This window comes from Cataglyphis hispanica, chromosome 3 (assembly GCF_021464435.1).
Source record: "Cataglyphis hispanica isolate Lineage 1 chromosome 3, ULB_Chis1_1.0, whole genome shotgun sequence".
NCBI classification, from domain to species: Eukaryota; Metazoa; Arthropoda; class Insecta; order Hymenoptera; family Formicidae; genus Cataglyphis; species Cataglyphis hispanica.
The window spans coordinates 9,030,961-9,056,817 of NC_065956.1; the positions used below are offsets into that span (position 1 = coordinate 9,030,961).

The following is a 25,857-nucleotide window of genomic DNA, read 5'->3' on the forward strand; positions in this document are numbered from 1 at the left end:
GCTTGTATCTTGTACCTTGTACCAGCTAAAAAAGGTCTTACAAAAAACGACGGCCGTTTTCTCTGTTTAAATACATATACATAAATCTTGATACGTTATTTATTTGTAAAATACTATCTGAAATCACAGTTTTCATTCTCGTCCAACAGTTTTTTATACGATTTATTAAAATTAAATAGATTGGTTACTTGCAATCAAATCGTGATAGTTTAGTCAGGTTCAGCAAATTGTTCGAAAAGCCGACTAGCGCATAACCTCTTTGAAATGTCATTGACAACATATATCATTTTTGATAACTAAATCACAAAAAGTGTCAGGAACAGTTGCAAGGCTTATACTTCACTTGGATATACATTCAGTTTTCGTCTTTAGTAAGTGAAAAAAGGATACAATTGTTAATTTTCTTTTTTCATTACTGCATCAAATAAGAAATGTATAATCACAGTAGTTTCATTTTTCAGTCAATGGACTACGAGAAACAAAAAGATGAAGTTACTGCATTGGAAAGTATATACAATGAAGAGGAATTTTCATATCATGAAGAAAATGGCCGATTTGACTGCACTTTTAAAATATTTGTAAATCTTCCAGCAAAATATCATTTGACATACAGGGATTTGAGACATGAGACAGATTCTAAGCAAGAAGTACAAATATCGTATCTGCCACCCTTAACATTACACGTTACATTGCCAGAGGATTATCCATCTGTGTCTGCTCCTATATTTACATTGTGTTCCTCTTGGTTACGCCCAGTAATACTGTCTAAGTTATGTAAAAAGCTCGATTTATTATGGGAGAACAGTAAACAGGAAATTTTGTTTATATGGATGGAGTTTCTTCAAAACGAAACGCTCAAATTCTTGAAAATTAAAGATCATCTAGATATGGATTATATATATACATCTTACAAAAAGACATCGGAAAAATTACAGAATTTGCAAGCAAATAAAGAGGTAGATGAACAATGTAACAAACAGTGTAACAGTGAAATCAGTAAAGAAAATAGAGAGAGTATATCAAAGAAGACCAATATCATTGATAAGAGAGCCATTTTAGATTGTCAAATTGGTAAAAATCCTATTCAAGTATTGATCGATTACAACGAAAAGTGGAAACAAATTGAATTCAAAAAGAATTTTTATACGTGTAACATTTGTTTCACTGACAAGTTGGGAGAGCATTGTACACAATTTTTGCCTTGTACTCACACTTTTTGTAAAGATTGCATCAAAGGTTATTTTGAAGTAAAGATTAAGGAAGGAAGTGTACAGAATATTTGTTGTCCTGAAGAAAAATGTAAATTCGAGGCTACACCAAATCAGGTAACTATTTCGCGCTATATTTTTGTTGCTTAATATTGAAATTCTGTGTAAAATATTTGCTGGATTTATTGCAGATAAAAGATTTAGTAAGTTCAGAATTGTTCTCAAAATACGATTCCCTATTATTAAGTACAACATTAGACACAATGATGGATATAATTTATTGTCCAAGACGACATTGTCAATATCCAGTCACTCGCGATCCCGATGATCACATGGCAAAATGTCCCGTTTGTCAATATGCATTTTGTGTTCGTTGCAAGATGGTTTATCATGGAGTAGAAGTTTGTAAGATTAGTTCAGGTATGTGCCTAGATATATATATATACATATATATATATATATATATATATCTTATTAAAAAAAATTGTATTCTTTAATATATAAAACATCCATATCCCTTTTTTGCTTTTAGTTCTAAAGAATATTTTTTTTATATATTAGAGAATAGATTAATTTTGTGTAGTAATTTTGATTTATTATTAATAGCTGAGAAACAACGATTATTTAACGAGTATCAATCAGGGAGCAATGAAAAGAAGGCAGAAATGGAAAAGCGTTATGGTAAAAAGCAACTTCAAACTATGATAGAGAATGCTATGTCAGAAAATTGGATTAATGACAATAGTCGCAATTGTCCTCATTGCAAGACAGCGATTGAGGTATTAAACTTGATTTATTTTGAAAAAAATTTCTTGTTAATTGATATTGTGATATATTCTTGATATATAATTGTTTCAGAAATCGGATGGCTGTAATAAAATGACTTGCTCGCATTGCGGCACATATTTCTGTTGGTTGTGCAGCATGCGGCTGAATCCCGAGACGCCTTACTTACATTTTCGAAATCCGGAATCCAAATGTTTCAATATGTTGTATCGCGGTGTAATACCCGATGAACCAGATGATGATGACGATTTCGATTTTCACGCCGAATATTTAGATTACTATTCAGAGGATGAAGAATATATCTACGATGAAGATTTTGTCTTGGAATTAGACGACTAAATTAATTTAATTAAATCATGTAAATATCATCTATAAATTTACGAAACATTATATGACATTCATAAATTATTTTTTTCAGTTATGCTGTTATCATAGTTAAATAATTAGATGTTTGTATAAAATGAATTGTAGCAAATTTTAATTCAAACTACAGAAATTGTTTTTATGGGTGTATGTGAATCTAGTTATCTCAAGATTGCTATTGTAAACTGAATATTGCAAAATACAAATTATTTTTTAAGAGTATCATGAATATTTTTGTTGCTTTTAAACCAAAGGATTTCATCATTGCAAAAATATAATAGAAAAATGTTTTAAAATAACGAATATATAACTAAAATTGATATAAAAGTTAAATGTTTATGTATTCAAGATCGGAAAAAATTTAGAAAAATTTAGAAAAAAAGAACATTAGACAGTTATATTTCGTAAATTGTTGCATAAGAAAAAAAATTTTTAATGTAAGTGCATATTTACAAACACAGATTTAATACTGTTGCAATAATTTAATAATTTACTTAAATTCTCACTTGACAAAAGTATAGGTGTATTAATCAGTCAATAAAGCTTGCTTTGTAAATGATTACTCTATTTCAAAATGTATTGAGACATTTTAGACAAAGCTGTAACACAAGCAGACAAATGGTATTCGCGTCACTTAGTATTCCTCAGCGCCTTCTTCACCCTCGCCTTCTGCGGAGTCCATTCCGACCTCTTCGTAATCCTTCTCCAATGCAGCAAGATCTTCGCGCGCCTCAGAGAATTCTCCTTCTTCCATACCTTCGCCGACGTACCAATGGACGAATGCACGTTTGGCATACATCAGATCGAATTTATGATCAAGACGAGCCCAAGCCTCCGCGATAGCGGTAGTATTTGACAACATGCAGACGGCGCGCTGGACCTTTGCAAGATCGCCACCCGGAACGACGGTCGGTGGCTGATAATTGATGCCGACCTTGAAACCGGTGGGACACCAGTCGACGAACTGAATAGTACGCTTCGTCTTGATAGTGGCAATCGCCGCGTTGACATCTTTAGGCACGACATCACCGCGATAAAGCATACAGCAGGCCATATATTTACCATGACGCGGATCGCACTTGACCATTTGATTAGCCGGCTCGAAGCACGCATTTGTAATTTCCGAGACAGAGAGCTGCTCGTGATAGGCTTTTTCGGCCGAGATGACAGGTGCGTATGTGACCAGAGGGAAATGAATTCTCGGGTAGGGTACCAAATTAGTTTGGAATTCCGTTAAGTCGACATTCAGGGCACCATCAAATCGCAGAGACGCCGTGATGGAGGACACGATCTGGCCGATCAAGCGATTGAGATTCGTATAGGTTGGCCTCTCAATATCCAAGTTGCGGCGACAGATATCGTAGATTGCCTCGTTGTCAACCATAAATGCGCAATCGGAATGTTCAAGAGTGGTGTGCGTAGTCAGGATAGAGTTGTATGGTTCGACCACAGCTGTGGAGACTTGTGGTGCAGGATAAATAGCGAACTCAAGCTTCGACTTCTTTCCATAATCGACGGACAAACGTTCCATCAACAGGGATGTGAAACCAGAGCCGGTACCACCACCGAATGAGTGGAAAATGAGGAAACCTTGCAAGCCAGTACATTGATCTGCGAGCTTACGGATGCGGTCAAGCACGAGGTCGACTATCTCCTTGCCGATTGTATAATGACCGCGAGCATAATTATTTGCAGCATCTTCCTTGCCAGTAATTAATTGCTCCGGATGGAACAATTGACGATAAGTTCCAGTACGAACCTCATCTGTGGATAAAGATTAAAAAATTGTAGTATAATTTTTGCAATTTATCAAATATGAGACAAAATTGGAAAATTACATAGATGCAATACATACCAACTACAGTAGGCTCCAGATCGATGAAGACAGCTCTGGGTACATGTTTGCCAGCACCAGTCTCACTGAAGAAGGTGTTGAAACTATCGTCTCCACCTCCAATAGTTTTATCAGAAGGCATTTGACCATCGGGTTGGATGCCATGTTCCAGGCAATACAGCTCCCAGCAGGCATTGCCAATTTGTACACCAGCTTGGCCAACGTGGATTGAGATACATTCACGCTAAAATAAACCGCATATACATTAATGCAATGTCTAAGTTGTTCAATCTTCCAGATATATAAAAAAATTTGTAATAAGCGAGACTTATAGGTCATATTTGTCTCGATACTTTCAATACTTATAGCGTCGAGACGAACGCAGCCTGAAATAAATCAATACAATGAACTTTCCAAAATGGCTCATTGAGGTCAATGCCCTGGTAATGTTCGTACGTTGTAATATTCGAATAGTTAGCATAGATATTTATATAATAATAGTAACCGTAGAGATGTGTAAAAATCAATTATTCGTACAATACGAATTAACTTCGGACAAAGAGATGACGCGATCTAAATTTAGCGAAAGCTGTTAACCGGCCGGCGTTTAACCGTTAGCAAAATGGCCGACTTCTCAACAAGAATGGGCGACGTCCCGAGAAAGATTTATGATTCTCATGAGCGAGAGCGTTATAATTATCGACGACTTACCATTTTGTATTATAATTTATTTCTTGTCTTCTCGTAGAAAAAAAGAGCCAAGTAGCCGCCACAGGAAATCGATAGTTGGCGAAAGCAAGTAATGGAGCTTTTGCTAACAACTATAGAACGTCGACGTCCGAGCAACTATTGAGTATTGGGCGAGCAACGCCTACTGCGCTCTATTTATACCTGCTGGAATCGACCGTTCCAGCGTACGCTGATTGGTGCGCGATGATCTCACCCCGCGCTCCGATTGGCGCTGAACCGCCGCACTCATCATCCCCGATAGCCGTTTCTACGCGCCGACAATGTAGTGCCGAATCATTGATATAATGTCATTAATTTATCCTACAATACGATCATCTCCAATCCCACAATCGTCATTTACACGATTTTCGAAAAGCCCGGGAATAAATGTTCTGCGCACTTATCCGCTAACATATGGATTTCTACGAAATTTCTCGACGAAATCTCCTTTTGCATAGCACGTATATGTGTATATATGTATATGTATGATGTTGCTAGGCAGGAGGGAATGTACATGACATTTCGTGTAAATTGCACCATATTTGGGCCGCATCTTTCTCGAGGCATGACTGAGTCGTTTTCTCAGCGTCTCTTTTTTTGGTAGAATGGAAACTCGCCGGGGAAACGCCCACGAGTCTAATTAAAAAGATGATTAAATTATCCCATTTAGCAAATTAATTTGTTATTATCCTGGATAAATTCTTTATCCGCTAATGTGGAGAGCATTGAACGTTTCACGATCTGATTAATCTTTGCTCGAATTTATGCTGCAAGTACATATAGCCATTTCAATCAATAAGTACAGTTATGTTGCATGCAACGATGACTCATAAGCTCACTCGAGTTAGTGAGAATATAGAAAATAAAACATATAAATATATAATATAGAAAAATATATATGCCAAAATTATCTTATATTATCATAAATTAAAAAATCTAAATATATATAATTTGTAAGCAAGGAGAAATTGCATAAATTATATATACATTATCATTAAATATCGATTTATTTATAATAATGAATCCTTTTATAATGTTTAAACATCAGAAAAATATATATGTACTTGCCTTTTTTTCCAAATAAAGATGATATACGAGACAAATAAATCTTTTTATCCAGTCTTTCCTCTGTAATATTTTACGATTATACTATTATACGACTAGATATATGTATAATTTTTATTTTCTTGTTCTCTTGTGTCATCTTCTAATTAGATAATTGAGAGCATATATTCAAATATAAAAAAAAATTAGGAAAATTGCTTTGTAAAACAAGAGTTTTTTTTATATGCGTTAATATATTTTGTGTTACAAATAATTGTTCGATCTCTCTCACCCTCTTCTCTCAAATTGTTTACGGTTCATATAATTATTTTGCGATGGAAATTTTATGTTCGATAGTAGAATATATTATACAGAAATATTTTTTATATTAAATGTATTTTATGTTAGTTGATAGCTTAACCTCCAATTCTCCACATAATGGTCTGAGAAATTAGCGATCTTTTTTTCGTCTTTCAGAAATATTAGCTCATGTTTGAAGTCAAATTAGTAAACATACGTATATGTTATCCAAGATCCATGATTAATAAAGGAAAGCAAAATGTGACTGAGTAAAAAATATAGAGAAAATTAAATATTGCTCGTCCAGATTGATCTTATATATGCAAAATGTATTAAAGATTTATCAAAAATTTTATGGATTGAAAATTAAATTTATATGCGAATATATTGTTCATCTTTTTCATTACAATGTTGATGATGTTACTTTTTTATAATTGACATGGAAAGAATGAGAAATTTATGTTCGTACATGTAGAAATACATATTCACATACATATACATATGTTTGTACTTTTATTGGACGTGATTATTATTATTATCTGCTGGCAGCTATGTTTTGATTGAGCATTATCAGAGTGTAGTACATATTAATTATCAATTATATGTATTGTGAAACTTATTTTATTTGGAAAACGATGTTTGCGCAAAGCATCGAATCTGATCAACGAATCTAAATTCGCTGAAATGTTGCTCACTTTTGAATACATATATGAAATAACGTCAAATATAACCATTTGTGCCTACATATAACATATTGTATCTTAAAGAATGTGTCAACATATACACAGTTTCATTCGCGATACAAATAGAAGTATATATAAGTGTTAGGTTAATTTCACATTTGATATATCATCGATAGCACGAGGTGATTAAAATTATTCCTGATAATAACCATACATTTGACGTGACAACGATCAGTTTTATAAAAGTAAAGTGATTCTGATAGAAAACAAACAGTGCAAACGAAATAAAGAATTTAATCGATGCAAAATGCAAGCAGAAGTAAACGATATACTGGAAAAGTCGTTGCAAAAAGCTAGGGAACATGATAGAACTGGAAATGTTGGAAGAGCTTATGCGTATTACACTATTGTTGCGGAGCTATGTCCTGCAAAGAGATCAGAAATTGAAGAAATATTCACAGATGTATTATGTGAGATGCAGTATATATACAGTGTTTAACATTCTTATATAATAGTAATAATAAATATATATTTTATTAATAATAAATATATATATATATATAATTTTCAGGTGAATGGGGAATACAATTAGCGGCAAATAACAGATTTTCAGATGTTGTACGCTGTTATAAACATTCCTTGGATATTTATCCAAATAATCCTCGTATGCTGAATAATTTTGCAGCACACTTGTTACGGTAATTTCAATTTTCATAGTTTATTAATGCTAATTGTTCTCTCCATTGTTTTTATAATAAATTATTAAAATTACTTTTTTTAATTTCTAAAAAGTTCATTAACACTATATTGATTAAACATTGTTTGTACATATTGTTAAAGAAATAACAATCCCATAAGGGCGACAGAATATTTAAAAAGAGCTTTGAAAGTTGATCCTAACTTTCTACCAGCAGAACGAAATTTACAAAATGCATATAGTATGGCAGTGGACAGGTGGCACTTTACAATGCTTAATGACAAGTGGAGAAATAATGCTTTTGAGAGAGCCATACGCAAGAGAATCAATCAAGGATATGATACAGTATTGGATGTAGGAACTGGTACAGGTCTTTTGAGTTTGTATGCAAAAACTGCAGGAGCCACAAAGGTGTATGCATGTGAATGTTCTGAAATAATGACACTAATTGCAAAAGAAGTATTCGAATCTAACAACGCAACCGATATAAAGTTAATACCAAAACTATCATTTGATCTTAAAATACCTATGGACATTTCAGAAAGGTTTGTGTATGCAACAGATCATATCATTTCGATATTTTGTATTGATTTAATCATTGTATTAAATGAGTATACATTGATTAATATTAAAAATATATAATTCTAGAGTAAAATTAATAGTGACTGAAACATTTGATGCTGGCTTATTTGGAGAGCTTGTAATACCATCTATGATTAATGTACACATGAACATTTTAGATATGAATGGTATGGTAATACCTATGGGTGCCACAGTTTATACAGCAGCTATTGAATGTGAACACATTAGATACAGATCATCGGTAATTTTTGATAGAATAAAAGATAATAGTACTTTAAACTTTAACAAAGTTTCTGTATTATCAGATGATGAATATTATGATACAGAAAATCTGGAAAAAGTTCAAATTAATTATATCACAGAGCCACAAGTTCTCTTTAATGTAAATTTTAACAATTTGTTACAATTGCAAGAATTTTACAAAGATGGAATAAAACAAATGTTACAAGCGAAATGTCGATATGATGGTATCATAGATGGTCTAGTTGCTTGGTTTAAGTTACATCTGGATGAGGAAATTTCGCTGGATTCCTCAGATGGAAAGTCTTGTTGGCAACTTGCTGTTTTTCCGGCAGTACCTACTGTATGTCACGAAGGCGATATCTTGACAATAAAAGCAGAAACATCGAAGAGTAAACTAAAATGTTCTTATAGCAATGCACAATCCAGTGAGGATTGTAAATTTTTATATCGTTTGGCAAAAGAAGTCATTGTCTTTTTAAATGACTTTACTTATGTCAAATTGCTCACAGAGATTGCTAGATATCAAGAGAATAAAAAAATGAAATATATTTTGGATACTTCGCCTTTTCCAATTTACGGGTTAACATTATTAAAGGAATATAAAGATAGTGAAATTTTATATTACAAAACTGACAACGAAAATCTTCGTTTTCTGATTGAACAAATAGCCCGAGATAGCGGACTTCGAGGAAAAGTGCATATAATATCAAATTATGATGAAATTTCATGCTCCTTAGATTCTGTATTCATTCATAATTTTGACATTAAAGGCGAATTAAAAGACGATCAGGATAGTTGTTGTGGAATTTTTAGGTACTATATTATACTTATATTGTATATAAAATTTATTATACTTGTATATAAAATTTATACATATTTTTTTTATGCATGCTTTTTATTTAATTATACTTATATTGTATAGAATTATATTTATATATAATATTTATATATATAATAATATTATATATATATATATATATATATATATATATATATATATATATATAATATTTTTTAATACATGCTTCTTTTTATTTAATTGCATGTATTAAAAATCTATTATATTATTTATCTCTTTTGTTGCAGGCACTTACTTAAACCAAATGGTGTGTTATTGCCAGAAAAAATTTTTCTTATGGGACAGTTAGTATACTCAGAAGATTTACCAAACATGGTTTATGTGCAAGATGTAAATCTCCAGAAATCATCCAATACTCCTATTTGTATTGATGATTTGCAAGTATGATAATATTTTAATATAATTTTAAATTATGCATTTAAGTGTGTGTATAACAGGTGCTTAATACAAGAGAATATCAAAGAGAGATAAAAAACAAGATTACAGAATTTATTCATGAAGTTGCTATAAAATAAATATATTTTTCTTTTCAGAGTTCAGATAATGAAGACAATCCACATTTGCGGAATAATACAGCCAATAAAGTAAATAAAAGTACAAACTATATAGTCGCAGAACACATTAATAAATATAAGGTAAGTAATCATTTAAAATTTTATTCTAGATTTGAATAGTTACTTAATTTTTATTAATTATATTTATTGCAGATAAATCAAATATTTGATTTGAATTCAAGCTTGTATTCATGTGAGATCATGTCTGAGGCACTAACATTGATAGAAATGAATGAAATGGAGACTACCGAGACCGTCGTGAATTTTAGGCAAATAAATAGCACAAAAAGGAAAACTTTACCAAATGCCTTAATATGCTGGTACAAGGTTCAACTTAGTTCGCATCATATACATGATACAAAGAAGAATGATTCTTTTATGAATCATACCGCAATCGTCTTTGAAGATGAACTAAGAAACATTATTTTGAAAGATAAAGAAATAAAAATTAAAGTACATCAGATGAAAGGTTTAGTAAAAATTACAGTACTAAATTTGTAAAAAATATATACAAAAAAGAATAAACTATTTTATAATGTTTTGTACAATTTCTTACAAAATACGATTTTTATAAAATAATTTTTCAATATATTTCAAAATATTTTTTTTACACCTTTTTTGCAAAATATATTAATATATATATTGTGATAAAACTAATAATATATATTCATATATTGTAATCTAAGAGAAAAAAATCATTCATCATATATATCTTATAAATTGTCCTATAAATCTTCCTAATAATTCATATATATAATTAAAAAGCTTAAACACTACCAGATAAATAGATAAATAACAAATTTATTCCTTCAAGCAATGATGAAGAGATCTCTATCTTATAAAGAAGTAAGAGAGAAATCTTTATAGGGTTTAACATTAAATATATATTATATATATATATATATATATATATATATATATATATATATATATATATGTGTATTTATAACTTGCTAGAATTGTTACTAGTTAATATTTTATATAAAAATGGTGCAACGTTTTGGGGATCGTTATTGTGAAAATCGTGATTTCCATCTATATTAATTACTTTAAGTATGGTTTTAGGATTCATTGTTTTCACCATTAATGTAAACGTATCTTCATTTATACAGCCCTTTGAGGCAACAAAGACATATATTGGAACTGTAAGCCTACGATTAATTTCGATTATTTGGTCCATATTTATAAACATGGAGTAATTTTTTAATCTTATATCTCTGTTATATACATATTTTCTATTTACTTCTGTAACTGCACGCTCAAACAATGCATCAGCAGCTTCTGAATTCAGAGCTGCAAATCTCAAATTTTTAAGAGCATATAATACTTCTTCTTTAGTATAAGATATTGGTTCTATATTATTACTTGCTTTTATTGAAAGTGCAGATGCTTTCTCAAAATATGTTACAAAAGTACCAAGGTCATCAGCATGTCTCATAATAAATCCATCAAAGCTAATTATTTTCTTGATTCTATGAGGTTGAAAAATACTAAAAATTAAACCTATATGTGCACCCATGCTATGCCCTATGTAAATACATGTTTTCCATTGTAATGCTTCTAGGATGAAATGCATTGCATGCGCATAATTTATAACATCTAGCATTAGCCAAGATGGAAAATGTGACGACCATCCATGGCCGGGTAAATCTATACATACGTAGTAAAAAAAACCCATTGGTAAATACTTCATTAATCTATTATATGATCCTGCATTATCTTGATTACCATGCACCAGTAAGACATGTTCTCCTGAGGAAGGGCCATATGTTTTGGCAGCAACATGACCCCAAGGTACAGTGAGTTTTATTTCCTTACATTTTATTTCTGCCATTTTTATTGATTACTTTCACAATATATAATTTGTTGAATACTGTGCAGCAATATCTATTCACTGAAACCAGACATTTAAAAAAAATTATTGTATGTAGAACAATTTGAATGATGTGAATCAACTACTACCAAATTTAGCACTACTAATATATCATTTTTTTTTAACATAAAAATATTTCGTTATTTAAAATATTTATTTACCTATTAATTTTTGAATAATGTATTTTTATTTTAATCAGTATCAATAAGAATCAAATTCAAATTATTGTATTATAGCAAGCAAAATATTAACTAAATTTTTCAAAATATAAATTTTTTTATAAAACACTTTTTTGTGACTTAAAGTAGTTTTAAATGATAAAATTACATACCACACAATATAAAATTTGAATTTAAATAATAAATATTTTCGCAAGTAATATTATGCAATATATGTATTATTATGTGTTATTGACAGATTAACATTTTTTTTTAATAATCTGCATGATATTACAAATAGTGCATTATTTAAATATAAGCATCCATTTTATTTTGTTTCAATATATTGATTGACTATATATCAATTTTATATATCATTTTAATATATCAATCTTTTTTAGTAAGTAAATATAATTTCAATTACGAAGATTTTTATATGCTTAATATCTTAAAATCTTTACCATACATGCCGTTTAAATTATCTGTTAAAATTTTCTTATATTATATATACAGATATTTTTATTAGGAAATTATTTCCTTACTATAATTTTGTGTAAAAATAAAGAATTTGTTTTCAAAAACTAATTTCTAATAAAAAATTTAAAAAAATTTAGTTAATAGAATCAATAGAGGACAAGCTTTCCGAAAACACGATATATAAATAAAATTAGATCCCTTTTAATTCATTCTTTCTTACATTTAAAAGATAACTGTATTCTTCTGAATGAAGGAAATAAATAAACGAGAAAATATAACTGAAATAGAATATATATACCTTCTCTATTTGCAATCCAATTATATTTTATATCACAAAAGTATAAAAAAATTCTTCTATGAAGTGCAAATTTCAATTGTCAAATTCGACATACCAAAATGTCGATTTCGGACTTCGACTGATATCTGACGTGAGGTCTGTTCTTTATACCTGAACATGCTGCATTATATAGAGTTTCTTTCAATCTTTTATCTTTCTTCCAATGTAGATAGAAAAAGATAAACTCTGAACTAGTATAGCCAATTCAAATATAAAAAAACAGTTTCTGCGAAGAAATAAATGCATATCATATTTGCAATTCAAAATTCCCTCTCTTCGACACATTTCATGCTCGTTAGCAGTTTTTCTATTTTTCAAATTCCTTTATCATCACCACTCCTTGTTTTATTTGCAAACATTATCTTAAAAAAACTGAAAGTCATACCTTATAGTTACTGCTATTGTATAATATTGGTCAACGTGCTTATCAGTTTCTCTAATAGAATTTTTAAATGTTTTTTTTTTCTTATTCTGATGTGTACGCAATACTAAAATCCATAAAAAAAAGAGAAAAAAAGAAACAAAAGTCTAGCATTGTTTTTAAAATAGTTTTGTTAACCTACTCGCTGGTCTTAAGAACGACTTATGTTTTACGAGTGACTTATGTAAATGAGTGATGTAATTAATATATTCCATAAAAAGATAAAAAGTAGATATTGCAAAGAATCAAGCAAAGAAATATTAGATTAGGTTTCACAATCTTCCCTAGTATAATTTCCTTTTCAAGGAACATTTTACTCGATAGTCAAGCTAGAACCAATTAGAAATGCTAAAAAAAGTTTCGGATTGGCTATTGAATAAAATTTTGAAAAAGAAATTTTATATCGTTTTGGAACCTAGAAAATTATTCATAAATATTATTTCTAAATTTCATTGCTATATAAACATTATCTTTAACAAAATATGTTAATAGAAAGTAAAAAATAATTAAGAGTTATAATTATATATGTATAATATTTCAATTCTATTCCTCTCTTTCTCACACGCGCGTATAAATTATTAATTATTTGTAAACAAGTAAAAAAGATCATTATCGTTTTACAAGCATCACGCAGATGCGAATGATAAAGAGAAACAATATGCCAATATTTTCTCTCCTTTTTTATCTGATCTCGCCATCAAAACATATGGCGGCAATTGGATAACTCACTTTGCGATCTAGTCTTATTTTATATCTATACTTGAATGTGTAAAGTTAAATTTAGCTGCATTATTATCGTTTTATCAAATAACGAATTATCATAATGCAAAGTACACATAAGCAAATAAAAACGAAATTTTTGAAAGTTAACTTCATTCACAGAGGATATTCCAGGATCATGAAGATTTTCTTTAATAAATAGATTTTAAAATATTTATTTTTAGGAAAAATTAAGTCAAACATGTCTGAATTATTTAACATTTTAGAATTATAGAATTAAATTATATAAATATATGTAACAGAATTTTATATTTCAGTTAAGTTTTGTCTTAACATTTACATTTTGATAAATTCTGTCCTATTTCATTTTACCTAAACTAATTAATTATATTAAACTCAGTTATAAATTAACAGATCCAATTCATAGCTATTGGGTTGCAGTTAAAAATAATAGCAGACATCCTGTATGTGTATGCATATGTATAATATGAATTATTGAATATTTATATTGAAATTGAATATTTATTAGGAAAATATATATATATATATATATATATATATATATATATATATATATAGAAAATAACTAAAAATATATAGTTAATAAAAATTAATATGTAAATACTAATTATAAAAACATCATCATGAATGGAAAGATCTCCCTATGGGATTTGTACAATATCGATACAATATTGGATTCATATGATTTTTAATAAGAATAACGTTTATCCAATTACAACATATCCCATTTGTAAATCTATTTCAACATTTTTACATATAAAATCTGCAATTAAAAATAAATGTAACTATTATACATAGATCCCCTTTATTCTGAAATAGCCTTCATATGTGTGTATTGTATATATATGCGTACATCTCTTTCTATAAATTAAAATTCTTTTCTTACATTGTTTATTACATATTTGTCACATTAGTTTATCAATCTAGAGTGGGAAAGCAAAATTGTATGACATTTTCATACTGCACATATATCATTAGAATAAAAGATCCCAGAATAGAGCAATAGCTCAGTCCTGAAAGATTTAAGATTTAAGAGGGGAATCTACACTGTGGAACAAGACTTCATCCTTATCGATACATATTATATCAGAGTATATAATCCGTTACTTAATACTGAGCACTATTTTAAGAGATACAAATGGAACCATAATATTTAAACGCTTTAACCGACGAAAATTTTTTCTTTATCTACGACGAATACCGTCTATGTCGATTAGTTACATTTTTGCCTTTATTAGAACTGGTGCTCGCACCATTGTGAGTGGCTAATGTGTGACTGTTAGATATGGCATTTGTGATAACTTTGTCATCTTCATCAACAGTCTTGTTGCTCCTTATTGTGGTTGTATTAGCATAGCTTTTTGTAAATTCATATTTCGTATTCAACGATATCGTTGTGTCACGTATGCATTTTCTTATTTCGTGCCCAATGGCAGCTCCCAATGGTGGCGGCACCGCGTTACCAACCTGTCGATGCTTATCAAGTATCGTACCATAAAAACGAAACGAATCTGGAAATCCTTGCGATCTCGCGCACTCTCTAACGCTCACAACTCGATTTTGCGCTGGATGCAAAACGCGACCCTAGAAATCAATATTGTAATGTTTTAAAAATCTATCTAACTTTGTTAAATTAAAATTATAATGGAGAAATTGCGCAAAATGGAGAAGTGTATTGTAAATTCATTTTATCGATAGTGTTCATCAACTTTTTTAAATTATTATATATATTCCAATTAAATTATATATAATTTTCACTTATTTATATTATTTTCATCGGCCTACCTGTTTACCCATTGGTTCTGGATTGGTAATAGTTGTACTGAAAAATCCATCCCATTCGAGTCTCCCATACAAACCGGACCAATGGTTATGTCGGTTTCCGGTATGCGGTAAACACCATGGAATTAAAGTATTAAATTGTCTATCAGTAGGATCACATAGTCGACCACTACTACAACTGCATACTCCGCGCAATGCACCTGTTGAACTTTTTCCAGCTCTCTTATCATGATGCATGTATTCCCTAGAAAAAAATTTAAAATATTAATCTAATATGATATAATTATATGCTGTAATTAATTAATCAAATCTTAATCATGATAAAATAAATTCACCAACATAATTTATTGCATAAATTTAGAATAATCTAGCAAAAAAGAAAAAATATGATAGATTTTACACATACAATTTCTTGGAGAAGGTACCATCGCTTAATCGCACTGCAATATTTGGTAAATCACGCCAATCAGAACCAGTTGCAGTTGGAATATGAGACATTCGTGCCTCCACAAGCGGAGTCATTTCTTTACATATATGATCTCGCAATATCGGCTGGTATTGTTTACCTCTCATCTGAAATAAATGAAATCAAATGAATTCTAACAATTGTTTCCAAAAACGTATCAAAATGCTTTTTCTTAAAGTAATTACCTTCCTCTGAAAATGTGACAATGGTTCACTACCATAAGGCATCTCCTCTTTGCTCCAACCATTTTTAATATCCGGTAAATCACACATAGCATCCTTTACAGTGATCGTTCTAAAGGGGGCGGAGTCCGTCCAAACACAATTAGAGAGATACTAAAAAAAAACATATATATTTCATTATCGGAAGAAAATATTATATGATACAAAAATAATACAAAAATAATTTCAATATATATTTATCATACATCTATTGCAATGTGCAATTATTTATATATTTTGGTTTGATTGAATTAATTTGTCATGAATTAATTACAGAAACGATATCATATAGCAAAATAAATAGTATTACAGATATATTGTAAATATAAAACAAATATAAATATAAAGAAATACCTTCTTGTTATCTACTACTACATGTAGTGAACAACATCGTTTATTAAACACATGCATTGGTTCTGGATATTTTGGAAGTATTTCTCCAGGTGCAGCGGCTAAAATTATCATCCTAAAAAAAAATTGATAAATTATAAATAAATGAAAAGAAAAAAAAAAAAAATTTTCATATTACCGAGCAATATTATAAATAAAAATAAAAGAACAAACCTTCTTCTCGTTTGCGGTATACCATAATTACCAGCTTGAAGAATACCGAATGTACATTGATATCCCATACGAACGAGGCACCTTAAAGTCAATTTTAACACCATATATCTTTTAAAAAACACAAAATTTCGCACATTTTCCATCACGAAAAATTTCGGTCGATAATAATCACAATAGGATAAACACGAAACAACGAGAGAACTTTTAAATAATGAGTACTGCCGCAAGTTAAAGCGATTCATGCCACTGAAACCCTGACAGGGTGGTCCACCGCACAATATTTCAACTTCTCCTTTTTGGGGAAGTTTTTGACCATTGTCATCTGTAGAATCACCCTAAAAAAGAAAAAAGTAGTTTTATTAAATTTTCAGAAAAAATAATCATAATATAACCTCTACTTCCCTTTTTTATATAAACTTTTTTATAATTTACAAAAAAATATAATATTTTATGTTATATTATGCAAAAATTAGATTGTAATGTAAAACAAAGCTTACATTCATCACTTTTCGTAACAGTGTGTTGCAATCATCTGATAATACTGTAGTCTTTGGATTATTTAACCGATATGCATATGCCGCAGGTTCTTCTTTTTCAATTGCCCATAAATTTTCGGCTATTCCTGCTTGATGCAATCCTTCGGATAATCCTATTAAAAGCATAAAGACAGTCATAATTTTGATTATAAGATTTAAATATATATGTATAAATTTTCTAAAGAGAATGTATATAATTTAAGTTTAAGAAAATATATTTACCTCCACAACCAGCAAAAAGATCTAATGTCCTTAACTTTCTCGTCACAGTAGGATGACATACAGGTTTGTCAATAAATGGCTTATTTTCAGTCTCCCCTACTTTCTTTGCTTTTGATTTACCCTTCCCTTTTCCTTTTCCAGGTTTACCTATGTTGATAACATTATATGGCGGCTCATCAAAGGTTTTTTCTTTAACATTATATGCTTCAGTGAAATAAAATCTGTTTGGACCACCCATAAACCATTCTTCTACAGATTCATTCAGATTTTCAGAATATGCTAGGTAACATTTACCAGCAACTTCGGAGAACTTTACGTTGCATACTATAATAACAGACAAAGCACAAAAATTAATTATTTAAAAAAAAATATAAAACTTATGAAATATATTGAATTAATTTTATATTTCTAACAATATAATATCATATTATAAAATTTCATCCACCATTAGTCAAAATATATCAACCATTAGTCAATAATATTAGGAATACGAAATTGACAAAAAGAATTAACATCATAACTTACTCTCGTCACTCCAATAAACCATGTTGAGATCTACTTGTTCCATTAATGTTATATCTCGATGAGTATTCTCTGGTCTGTACATTTTGTTCACTTTAATATAAATGTCTGAAGGCGATACTATTAAATCCGTTGTACTGGCATAAATTGCATTTATATAACCAATGTGAAAAGGTTCAGGTGTATCAACATTTGAGAATTTTGCTTTTTCTGAGACTTTTCTATAAAACTCTGGATACATATCTTCATCTACAACTTCCCTCTTTGGTTTCTCAGCTTCTTGAAACATCTGTTTATACTTAAATTTAAAAGCACTTGGGTACAAAAACACTGAACTGCCAACTCTATATTCTTCATCTTTATATCTCACTACTCCATAAATCACTTCCTTACTGTTCTTTTCTTCTATACGCTCAAAGACCTAAGTAGACAAAAAGAAGTCTTAATAGAATAATTTTTATAATTTAAATTTTCGAGACATTTAGAATATAACTTTTTATAACACATTTTTTTTACCTTAGGTGTATTATATTGTTCTAATGCTCTTAGTCGTGCGCAAGCAGGACAAAATCGATGATTATTTTCTTTTCGCTGGCATTCCGGATCCGGTAACGGACTCTCAAATCGAGCAGTTTCAGGAGTATATCTCATCTGATAAAAAAACGTTTTACCATCTATATCTTTTATTTCATCATCTATATCCATATTACCTGTAATATAAAATTGTATATAATTATAAAAAATACAGAAATAAAATCAAAATAATTAATAAAGGCTCTTATGAATATATATGAAACATATGTGCACTACTGTGCTGACTCTTGATTGCCTTCTGTCTTCTTCATATGACAAAAATAAAATATTGAAAAAATTAAATTAACAAATAATTTTGATTATCTGTTCTTACCTAATTCAGACCAATTGTCAGGCATTTTCTTGTAAACAACAGTTGCTTTCGATCTAACAGATGTGAATGGTACATCGTCGCAATCATCACTTAGAAATAATTCTATAGGATCTGAAGTTTCACCAAGTATGGTATCAGTACCTCTACGAAGCCAATTTGCATGAAATTGTTTTATTCCATATTTATTCTCCCACATAAACATGATTTTATAAATGTGTAAAGGAATTGTCGGATTTCTTGGCTCTACCAAAACATAATCATTTATTTGGATTCTTTCATTTCCAACTATGACCGATTTATAATATGTCTTTTGCCCATCAACAATTTTATCTTCTTCTTCCCATACTATGTCTTTTTTAAGTTCTTTAAAATCCTTTTTCGGTTTCTCTTCTAATTTTTGATCTTCTACTAGACTTTCATATTGCTCTTCATTTTCTGGATCAGAATCATCTGCTTCCTACATATATAGAAATGTATTTAAATATTATGACAAAAAGATATAAAAGAAATATAAAAAAAATATATTGAATCCATTTTTAAATATATATTATATCACTTTAGTGGCAAGTGATTAATGTAACATACAAACTTAAAATTTTGGTTTATACCTGGATTGCCATATTTGGACATCTTCTCTTGATACATGCTTGCTTACTTCTTCCACTACCTCCAAATTTCGTCATATCTTTACAAGAAGTACAAACTCCACAGTCAGGTTGTTGACAGTTTTCGCAAACACCACATCGTTGTCTTTTAGGTCCCTAACAAAAAAAATATTTCTTAACTTTATTTTATAATTAATAATCATAAAAATTATAACACAGCAATATACATACTATCGATATTTTATCTTCATGCTTAGCAAGTTGATCAGCGAAAATATTTTCAAATGTGTTGCTAACTAATTTTGTTGTTGTAGCCTTTGTCCAGGCAGGTTTTTTAACTTTTTGCTCGCGCCTCGTCCGACGAATTGCTGCTTTTTTACCTAATGTAACACCAGCGAGATTTGCGAGAGATCGCATACAAGGAGTCGTAATGAGAAGACTATCTTCAGCATTGGCAGAATCATCGAATGATGAAACTTGATCGCAAATAAATTGTGCGTGACGCAACAATGCGTCTTCTGTGAATTTTGTCATACCTTTAGGAGGTACCACAGTCTGCAATAATACAAGAAAGATACAATATGTATATTACAATATGTATATGTATGGAGAACATAAATTAAAATGTTCAAATACATAATATAATACTTACTTGAAGTTTGTTTAGTAAGTCTTCATAGGTTGGACTAATTTCATCTAGCAAAAATTCTATAACTAATTTGCTCATATATATCTTCTCTTTAACAGCATCTATGAATGGTGCGTAAGCTTCAGATGGTTCCATCAAAATATATTCCGCAAATGCAGTAGTAAAACCTATCAATGCCAATTCACCTCCATCAAATCCAGAAACATACCATTCATTTATTGGCCCCATGTCTTTTGTTGGTACACCTCCTTCAGGAGAAGGATCTTCTTCATAAATAGCTTTCATGTATCCAGAAAAATACAACATTACATTTTTCTCTATCAGTCCAGTATCAAAGGCACACAGATGCCCATTCTTATCATAAACACTAAAAAGGATAATCTTTCATCAATCTATATAATATAAAAAGATGTTTTATATATATATATATATATATATATATATATATATATATATAATAAATGGTAAAGTATATAAAATTTACCTAAAATAAGTTAATTTATTTTGTGGTCTCTCATCACTTTCATGTATAAAAGATTCATCTCCTGTAAATAAACATAGCTTAGGATCTGTTAAAGCTATTTGTTCTTCCATTGCACCATTTGGATGTCCCTGATACAACTTTGTTTCATCATCCAACTTCTGTTTACAATAATCGCATCGTTCAACTATAGTAAGGGTTTTCTTAACTTGAGATTTTAATTGAGATATTTCTTCATTGTTTTCCATTTTCATTTTTTTCTCAACATTTTCTTCTTGATCTTGATTTATTTGTGGATTGTGATTCTCCTTATTAAATTCTGTACCATTTTTATTTGCTTCTTTTATTTCATGTTGCCGATCAGACATTTTTGTCTCATGGTTTGCTTCATTGTTTAGCTTTTTTCTTTTCGTTGATTGTATAAGTAAATCCAATACAGATGGAGTTGCTTTAGTTGTCGAATCACTTGCTTCAATTGGTTCTTCCATATCAACAAATTTTCTGCTACGAGACATTCTTCTACTGGAACCTGGTTCGCCCTCTGGCACAGTAGGTGGCATGATTCTAAGTTCATAAAAAATATTTATATTATCATTCCTTCCCTATTATCAATCTTAAAGTAATTAAGAAATATTATAGACCATGATTTCAGTTAATAATGATTTGTTGCGCAGATATGCATTATATATATTAGCAGTATATAATCATGTTTTAAAGAATATGAGATATGAATAAATATTATTTACAAATATTTATTCAGAATAGATGTACATATAAATATGTAGATTTGAAATTGCAAATAAAACTCAATTAATATCATGTTTCTTCCTTCTTTTTTTAAAGCTAATATATTATTATATATACTTATCATACATACTATATATTGGCAAACAGCAATATCATATATATACTTTATATATCACATTAGAAACACATTATTTCTTTGCTTTCTGCGTTACATGAAAAAATAAAAATATTTACAGAGTTATAATTATTCCTCGCATATAACATCAATTTACTCATTATATTGTTACAACACTTGGTAGCGACGAAAAAAAAAAATGCAAAACAAGTGATGAATTGCGTGGCCAGCTGTCATCTCGTGTATCAACGATTCAGAAGTCTTAAGAGCGCTCACCTCGTGGATGACATCGTGATTGATGAAACGTCCGATTTTACAGATTACGAGAAAACGTGGGTTATGTTGCGCGTGATATTTATCGATCTAGAATGTGATTTCATTGAGCGTCAGCTCGGCGGCAAAGCGTGTGTGTACTATGAACCGTGTGTCTCGTGTCTCGCTTCATGCACGCACATGCACAGCAATTAGAGGCAAATAACGCCGTTGATATTACAAGCCTCGATTCGAGCGATAAAGAGCGAGATGGGCACGTGATGAACGATGAAAATTTCTCACTTTTCACAGAATCGCGCATATATACGCACTCACTTCTTACCGTGTTACGTACTCCTACAACCGTGCATTACATGCTATGGCGCTTTATTCTGTTGCATTCCCGCCAATGTTCCCAGGTAGAAAGGGATTATTCTCCTACCACATCTCCTACTGCGCGCGACTAGTGTTGATAGGTTAATACGGATCGGGTTCTTCGCATGCGCAGTAAGTGCGATATCAATAAAGTATCTAGCACATGCAAAACGCGCAAAATCGTTTCTAAAATTTTTTTATTTTTTTAACTTTATATTTTTATACTAGTTTATTTTGCTACGTTAGATAATCCATATTGTTTAAATAAACATTATAATATTATTTATAACAATATATTTAAATAATTTTATCTAAGACTTCTATATTTGCTTTGTTTATTTAACCTAACTTGTTTATTTTGACTATCTGTCAAACCTGTCAAGACTTTCATGACCAATTCTAAAATCCACATTATAAGTCACTATTTCATTGGTATATATATATATATATATATATATATATATATATATATATATATATATATATATATTTATATATAGCCACGCATGCGCGAAAAACGGTTCGCGTACCCATGCGTACCAACATTGTAAATGACACTTTTTCGCGCGCATTCGGAAACGTGCACATTTCACAAACTGCATACGATCAATCATGTGTGTATCGTCAATCGTAATCTCTTTTAATCGTGTATCTCTTTTTTTGTAACGCATATTAACATATCACTCCTAAATTTTACACTGCATATATAAATTTTCTATTTTTATTTTATTATTTGTGTGCTTGGTAATATATAAAATATATAAAATATATATATCCCCACATGAAATCTTTCACACAGTACTAACAGTTTATAAATTTCGAATAAATAATCAAATTCTTAAAAAAATGACTTAATAAACGTAATAATGTATTATTTCTATTATTGTATATGTGTATGTATGTGTCATTTATAATCTTGTAAAGTAATCATTCTCTCAATAAACTCAATTTAATATTGACGCAGTCACACCGACGAGATACCGTTAGCAGTCAATTTAATTTGACTTGATATATCCACATAGAACGATATAAACAATAAACAATGAAGTTACATTGTAAAACCGAAATTCACGAAAGAACATTATTGGTGCATAAAAAATTGCAACGTTCTATATTAGCATTTGTTAAGGATTCAGTTAAAGATAACAGTGTATGCTTCTATCTGTGGACACGGCTGAACAAGCAAGGGACTAAGTATAAGGTAATATGTGACATAAAGTTTTCTTGTTTAATCATAAATCATCTATTAGATTTCTCAAAATTACATGAGATAAGCAGAAATATTTTATAATTGTTTCCACAATCTGAGAAGAAGGGAGAGATGTGAAAAAAGAAAACTGTGCAGTTCTCTTTATTCTCAAAGACATATGATAGATAAAACAAATTTTTTTACAACTTTCAGATTATTAACAACATAAGAAAAGTATTCATGAAATTTATTAATGATGGTAAAGCTACAATAAGCTTGATACAACCCTGTCATGATCTAATTATTCAATGTGATGCTATTCAGTTAAAAAGCTTTCTTAATGTATTGAAACATATAGCAAATGGGCATTACAAAGATATAGATAAATATATTCTTAAATCTAATATAACTATTAGTTCAAGTGAATTTTATTCATTGGAAAAAGTTGTGGTGGTGAAAAAATGTGAATATCCAATTTTACAAGGATTCCCACGGATGACGGAACAACTTGTTTTGAGTGGATTAGATAGAAAATCCTTTGATCGACAAATTTTGACATTGCAGAGTTTAAGATTCTTAGATTTATCAAACAATAAAATTTCTTTCTTACCAAAGGAATTGGGCACCTTGCCTCATCTTCAAGCTCTTGATTTGTCATATAATAATCTTGGAAAATCAGTTCAATCTAAATGGGCATGGCTAGAGCAAATTGCACTTAGGAGCAATTTAAATTTTCTAAATCTTAGTAATAATTTAGTAAGTTGTATTATTATAGTATCATAAGATTAATTGATAAAACCATTTTTATATTTATGAAAGATTTACTTTTTATTATTATTAATAATTTATTATTTATAGTTAACTAAATTACCAACACAAATAGGATGGCTAAAAGCTTTAAAAGAGTTGAAAATTCGTGACAACATGTTAAGACAATTACCACAAAATATTGGAACTTTGAATAAATTACAATTGTTGGATGTTGCAAAAAACAATTTAATGTTTTTACCAGGAACAATCCAATATTTGCGATTGTACTCTTTAGATATTTCAGATAATTTATTTTCAACAATTGTAGATCATAATATTGTATTTGATAAGAGCATTTTCATAGGACTGCCAAGTCTTGTTGAATCTTCAGCTAGAAATGTGTTAAAATCCAGGTTTTTTTCATTGTTTATTTTACTTTTTTCTATTTGTTATATATGTATATATAATTGATCACTCAAAATATATAAAATATTAGTAATAATTTTTATATTTTTTCAGGATAACTTATGATGCAAGTTTAATACCATATACATTAGTTCAATATTTAGACGAAGCAAAATATTGCTTTTCCTGTAAAGATGCCTGTTTTGATTGTTATTCAAAGGTTTTTACGCACTTTTATTCATCTAAATTTAGTATGCATATAAAAAATACATTAAATCAACCTTTCAAATTTGAATGTTATTTTTGTTCAATGACATGTCATAACTATTATGTTGGAAAATATATTGAATAAAATAGAAGTCTCTCTCTCTCTAGAATAGAATTTTAGGTAACAATTTTTAATACATATAATTTTATAATTCTATAAATTGTATTCATTGATGATTTATAATCTCATTTGCATGTATGTAGCCAAATTTATATTCAAATATATCATTGATGATTTGAAACTAATATTGATATTTATTACATAAAAACTATTATGATTAAAAATAATATTATAATAATTTAATACAGCTATTTGATCTTTTTGTAAGAAACAAAATGCTATTTTTTGCAGTAATATTGGCACAATATGAAGTTTATATTTTTTTTAAATATAGAATTATTTTTGATATGTATCAAAAATAATCCAGGCTTTTACAATTTTTGAAATCATTAAAAATATAAAGCAAATGTTTAAAAATATTATTATTGATGAAAGCTGTAATATAATTAATAGAACTTGTTACAATACACTGTCAATATGAACCCAACAAATGTGCTTTTATTTATCAAGTTCTTTGACTGCTTTTAATTTGTATACTTTTGAAATTAAAACTAAAAAATAATTTAATTTTTATAATATTATAACATGTATTTGTTTACTTATAAAATATCTGTAAATATTAATATGAAAATTGAATATAAAACAGTAACAGTTTCTTTTTATTTACTGATCTATTTTATTATGCAATTAATATTATATTTTAATATATTTATATAGATTTATTTAAAAAAAAAATACAGTTATTCTGATGCTATTAGCATCTCTTGTTAACGATAAGTATATATAGTATTAGTTTGTACCACGTATAGCAACATGACTTGCAAAAAAGTTGCTATATTATATCCTTTTCTG

The 25,857-nt window shown here is 29.4% G+C and overlaps 6 protein-coding genes across 14 annotated transcripts; 3 read left to right on the forward strand and 3 right to left on the reverse strand.

The window, feature by feature from the left end:
- The first annotated feature begins 43 nt into the window (after positions 1-43).
- LOC126848212 (E3 ubiquitin-protein ligase RNF14-like) lies at positions 44-2,758 on the forward strand. The gene is made up of 5 exons (XM_050588901.1): positions 44-371; positions 462-1,325; positions 1,400-1,628; positions 1,815-1,987; positions 2,067-2,758. The coding sequence occupies exons 2-5, from the start codon at positions 465-467 to the stop codon at positions 2,331-2,333; spliced, it is 1,530 nt and encodes a 509-aa protein (XP_050444858.1). The 5' UTR covers positions 44-371; positions 462-464; the 3' UTR covers positions 2,334-2,758.
- Positions 2,759-2,901: 143 nt separating this feature from the next.
- LOC126848214 (tubulin alpha-1 chain) lies at positions 2,902-5,068 on the reverse strand. The gene is made up of 3 exons (XM_050588903.1): positions 4,903-5,068; positions 4,213-4,435; positions 2,902-4,121 (listed from the first exon to the last, which is right to left on the reverse strand). The coding sequence occupies exons 1-3, from the start codon at positions 4,903-4,905 to the stop codon at positions 2,992-2,994; spliced, it is 1,356 nt and encodes a 451-aa protein (XP_050444860.1). The 5' UTR covers positions 4,906-5,068; the 3' UTR covers positions 2,902-2,991.
- A 1,366-nt stretch (positions 5,069-6,434) lies between these two features.
- Positions 6,435-10,473, forward strand: LOC126848436 (protein arginine N-methyltransferase 9-like). 2 transcript variants are annotated; one of them, XM_050589340.1, is made up of 7 exons: positions 6,435-7,417; positions 7,519-7,645; positions 7,788-8,189; positions 8,293-9,282; positions 9,556-9,709; positions 9,862-9,963; positions 10,036-10,473. In XM_050589340.1, exons 1-7 carry the CDS (start codon positions 7,255-7,257, stop codon positions 10,381-10,383), a joined length of 2,286 nt encoding a protein of 761 aa, XP_050445297.1. In that variant the 5' UTR covers positions 6,435-7,254; the 3' UTR covers positions 10,384-10,473. The 2 variants fall into 2 exon arrangements, with proteins under 2 accessions (XP_050445297.1, XP_050445298.1); XM_050589341.1 differs by lacking the exon at positions 6,435-7,417 and having other exon boundaries at positions 7,525-7,645; positions 7,862-8,189.
- LOC126848437 (serine hydrolase-like protein) lies at positions 10,448-13,362 on the reverse strand. 2 transcript variants are annotated; one of them, XM_050589343.1, is made up of 3 exons: positions 13,113-13,362; positions 12,689-12,953; positions 10,448-11,776 (listed from the first exon to the last, which is right to left on the reverse strand). In XM_050589343.1, exon 3 carries the CDS (start codon positions 11,714-11,716, stop codon positions 10,826-10,828), a length of 891 nt encoding a protein of 296 aa, XP_050445300.1. In that variant the 5' UTR covers positions 11,717-11,776; positions 12,689-12,953; positions 13,113-13,362; the 3' UTR covers positions 10,448-10,825. The 2 variants fall into 2 exon arrangements, with proteins under 2 accessions (XP_050445300.1, XP_050445299.1); XM_050589342.1 differs by having other exon boundaries at positions 12,689-13,362.
- A 1,239-nt stretch (positions 13,363-14,601) lies between these two features.
- Positions 14,602-22,436, reverse strand: LOC126848356 (DNA (cytosine-5)-methyltransferase PliMCI-like). Of its 3 annotated transcripts, none has more exons than XM_050589181.1 (16): positions 22,302-22,436; positions 20,848-21,408; positions 20,367-20,730; positions 19,946-20,269; positions 19,718-19,870; positions 19,110-19,566; positions 18,719-18,912; positions 18,206-18,623; positions 17,681-18,004; positions 17,420-17,571; positions 16,923-17,257; positions 16,713-16,824; positions 16,323-16,472; positions 16,078-16,244; positions 15,675-15,915; positions 14,602-15,473 (listed from the first exon to the last, which is right to left on the reverse strand). In XM_050589181.1, exons 2-16 carry the CDS (start codon positions 21,402-21,404, stop codon positions 15,078-15,080), a joined length of 4,344 nt encoding a protein of 1,447 aa, XP_050445138.1. In that variant the 5' UTR covers positions 21,405-21,408; positions 22,302-22,436; the 3' UTR covers positions 14,602-15,077. The 3 variants fall into 3 exon arrangements, with proteins under 3 accessions (XP_050445138.1, XP_050445137.1, XP_050445139.1); XM_050589180.1 differs by having other exon boundaries at positions 21,983-22,392; XM_050589182.1 differs by lacking the exon at positions 22,302-22,436 and adding an exon at positions 21,722-21,806.
- Positions 22,437-22,890: 454 nt separating this feature from the next.
- Positions 22,891-25,300, forward strand: LOC126859362 (leucine-rich repeat protein 1). Of its 5 annotated transcripts, none has more exons than XM_050610591.1 (5): positions 22,891-22,947; positions 23,298-23,534; positions 23,736-24,278; positions 24,381-24,685; positions 24,792-25,300. In XM_050610591.1, the coding sequence occupies exons 2-5, from the start codon at positions 23,376-23,378 to the stop codon at positions 25,027-25,029; spliced, it is 1,245 nt and encodes a 414-aa protein (XP_050466548.1). In that variant the 5' UTR covers positions 22,891-22,947; positions 23,298-23,375; the 3' UTR covers positions 25,030-25,300. The 5 variants fall into 5 exon arrangements, with proteins under 5 accessions (XP_050466548.1, XP_050466545.1, XP_050466544.1 ...); XM_050610588.1 differs by having other exon boundaries at positions 22,913-23,230; XM_050610587.1 differs by having other exon boundaries at positions 22,913-23,226.
- Positions 25,301-25,857: the final 557 nt, after the last annotated feature.

Excerpts from the sequence above, each read along its gene's own strand:
- LOC126848212 (XM_050588901.1), top strand. The coding sequence starts at position 465 with ATGGACTACGAGAAACAAAAAGATGAAGTTACTGCATTGGAAAGTATA. Across the intron at positions 1,326-1,399 it reads TCGAGGCTACACCAAATCAG|ATAAAAGATTTAGTAAGTTC; the intron begins GTAACTATTTCG and ends GATTTATTGCAG. Across the intron at positions 1,629-1,814 it reads AGTTTGTAAGATTAGTTCAG|CTGAGAAACAACGATTATTT; the intron begins GTATGTGCCTAG and ends TATTATTAATAG.
- LOC126859362 (XM_050610591.1), top strand. The coding sequence starts at position 23,376 with ATGAAGTTACATTGTAAAACCGAAATTCACGAAAGAACATTATTGGTG. Across the intron at positions 23,535-23,735 it reads AGCAAGGGACTAAGTATAAG|ATTATTAACAACATAAGAAA; the intron begins GTAATATGTGAC and ends TACAACTTTCAG. Across the intron at positions 24,686-24,791 it reads AGAAATGTGTTAAAATCCAG|GATAACTTATGATGCAAGTT; the intron begins GTTTTTTTCATT and ends ATATTTTTTCAG.
- LOC126848436 (XM_050589340.1), top strand. The coding sequence starts at position 7,255 with ATGCAAGCAGAAGTAAACGATATACTGGAAAAGTCGTTGCAAAAAGCT. Across the intron at positions 7,646-7,787 it reads TTTGCAGCACACTTGTTACG|AAATAACAATCCCATAAGGG; the intron begins GTAATTTCAATT and ends ATATTGTTAAAG. Across the intron at positions 9,964-10,035 it reads AACACATTAATAAATATAAG|ATAAATCAAATATTTGATTT; the intron begins GTAAGTAATCAT and ends TATTTATTGCAG.
- LOC126848356 (XM_050589180.1), bottom strand. Across the intron at positions 17,258-17,419 it reads TGTTACGAAAAGTGATGAAT|GGTGATTCTACAGATGACAA; the intron begins GTAAGCTTTGTT and ends TTTCTTTTTTAG. Across the intron at positions 16,245-16,322 it reads TGTCACATTTTCAGAGGAAG|ATGAGAGGTAAACAATACCA; the intron begins GTAATTACTTTA and ends CATTTATTTCAG.
- LOC126848437 (XM_050589343.1), bottom strand. The coding sequence starts at position 11,716 with ATGGCAGAAATAAAATGTAAGGAAATAAAACTCACTGTACCTTGGGGT.
- LOC126848214 (XM_050588903.1), bottom strand. Across the intron at positions 4,122-4,212 it reads TCTGGAGCCTACTGTAGTTG|ATGAGGTTCGTACTGGAACT; the intron begins GTATGTATTGCA and ends CTTTATCCACAG.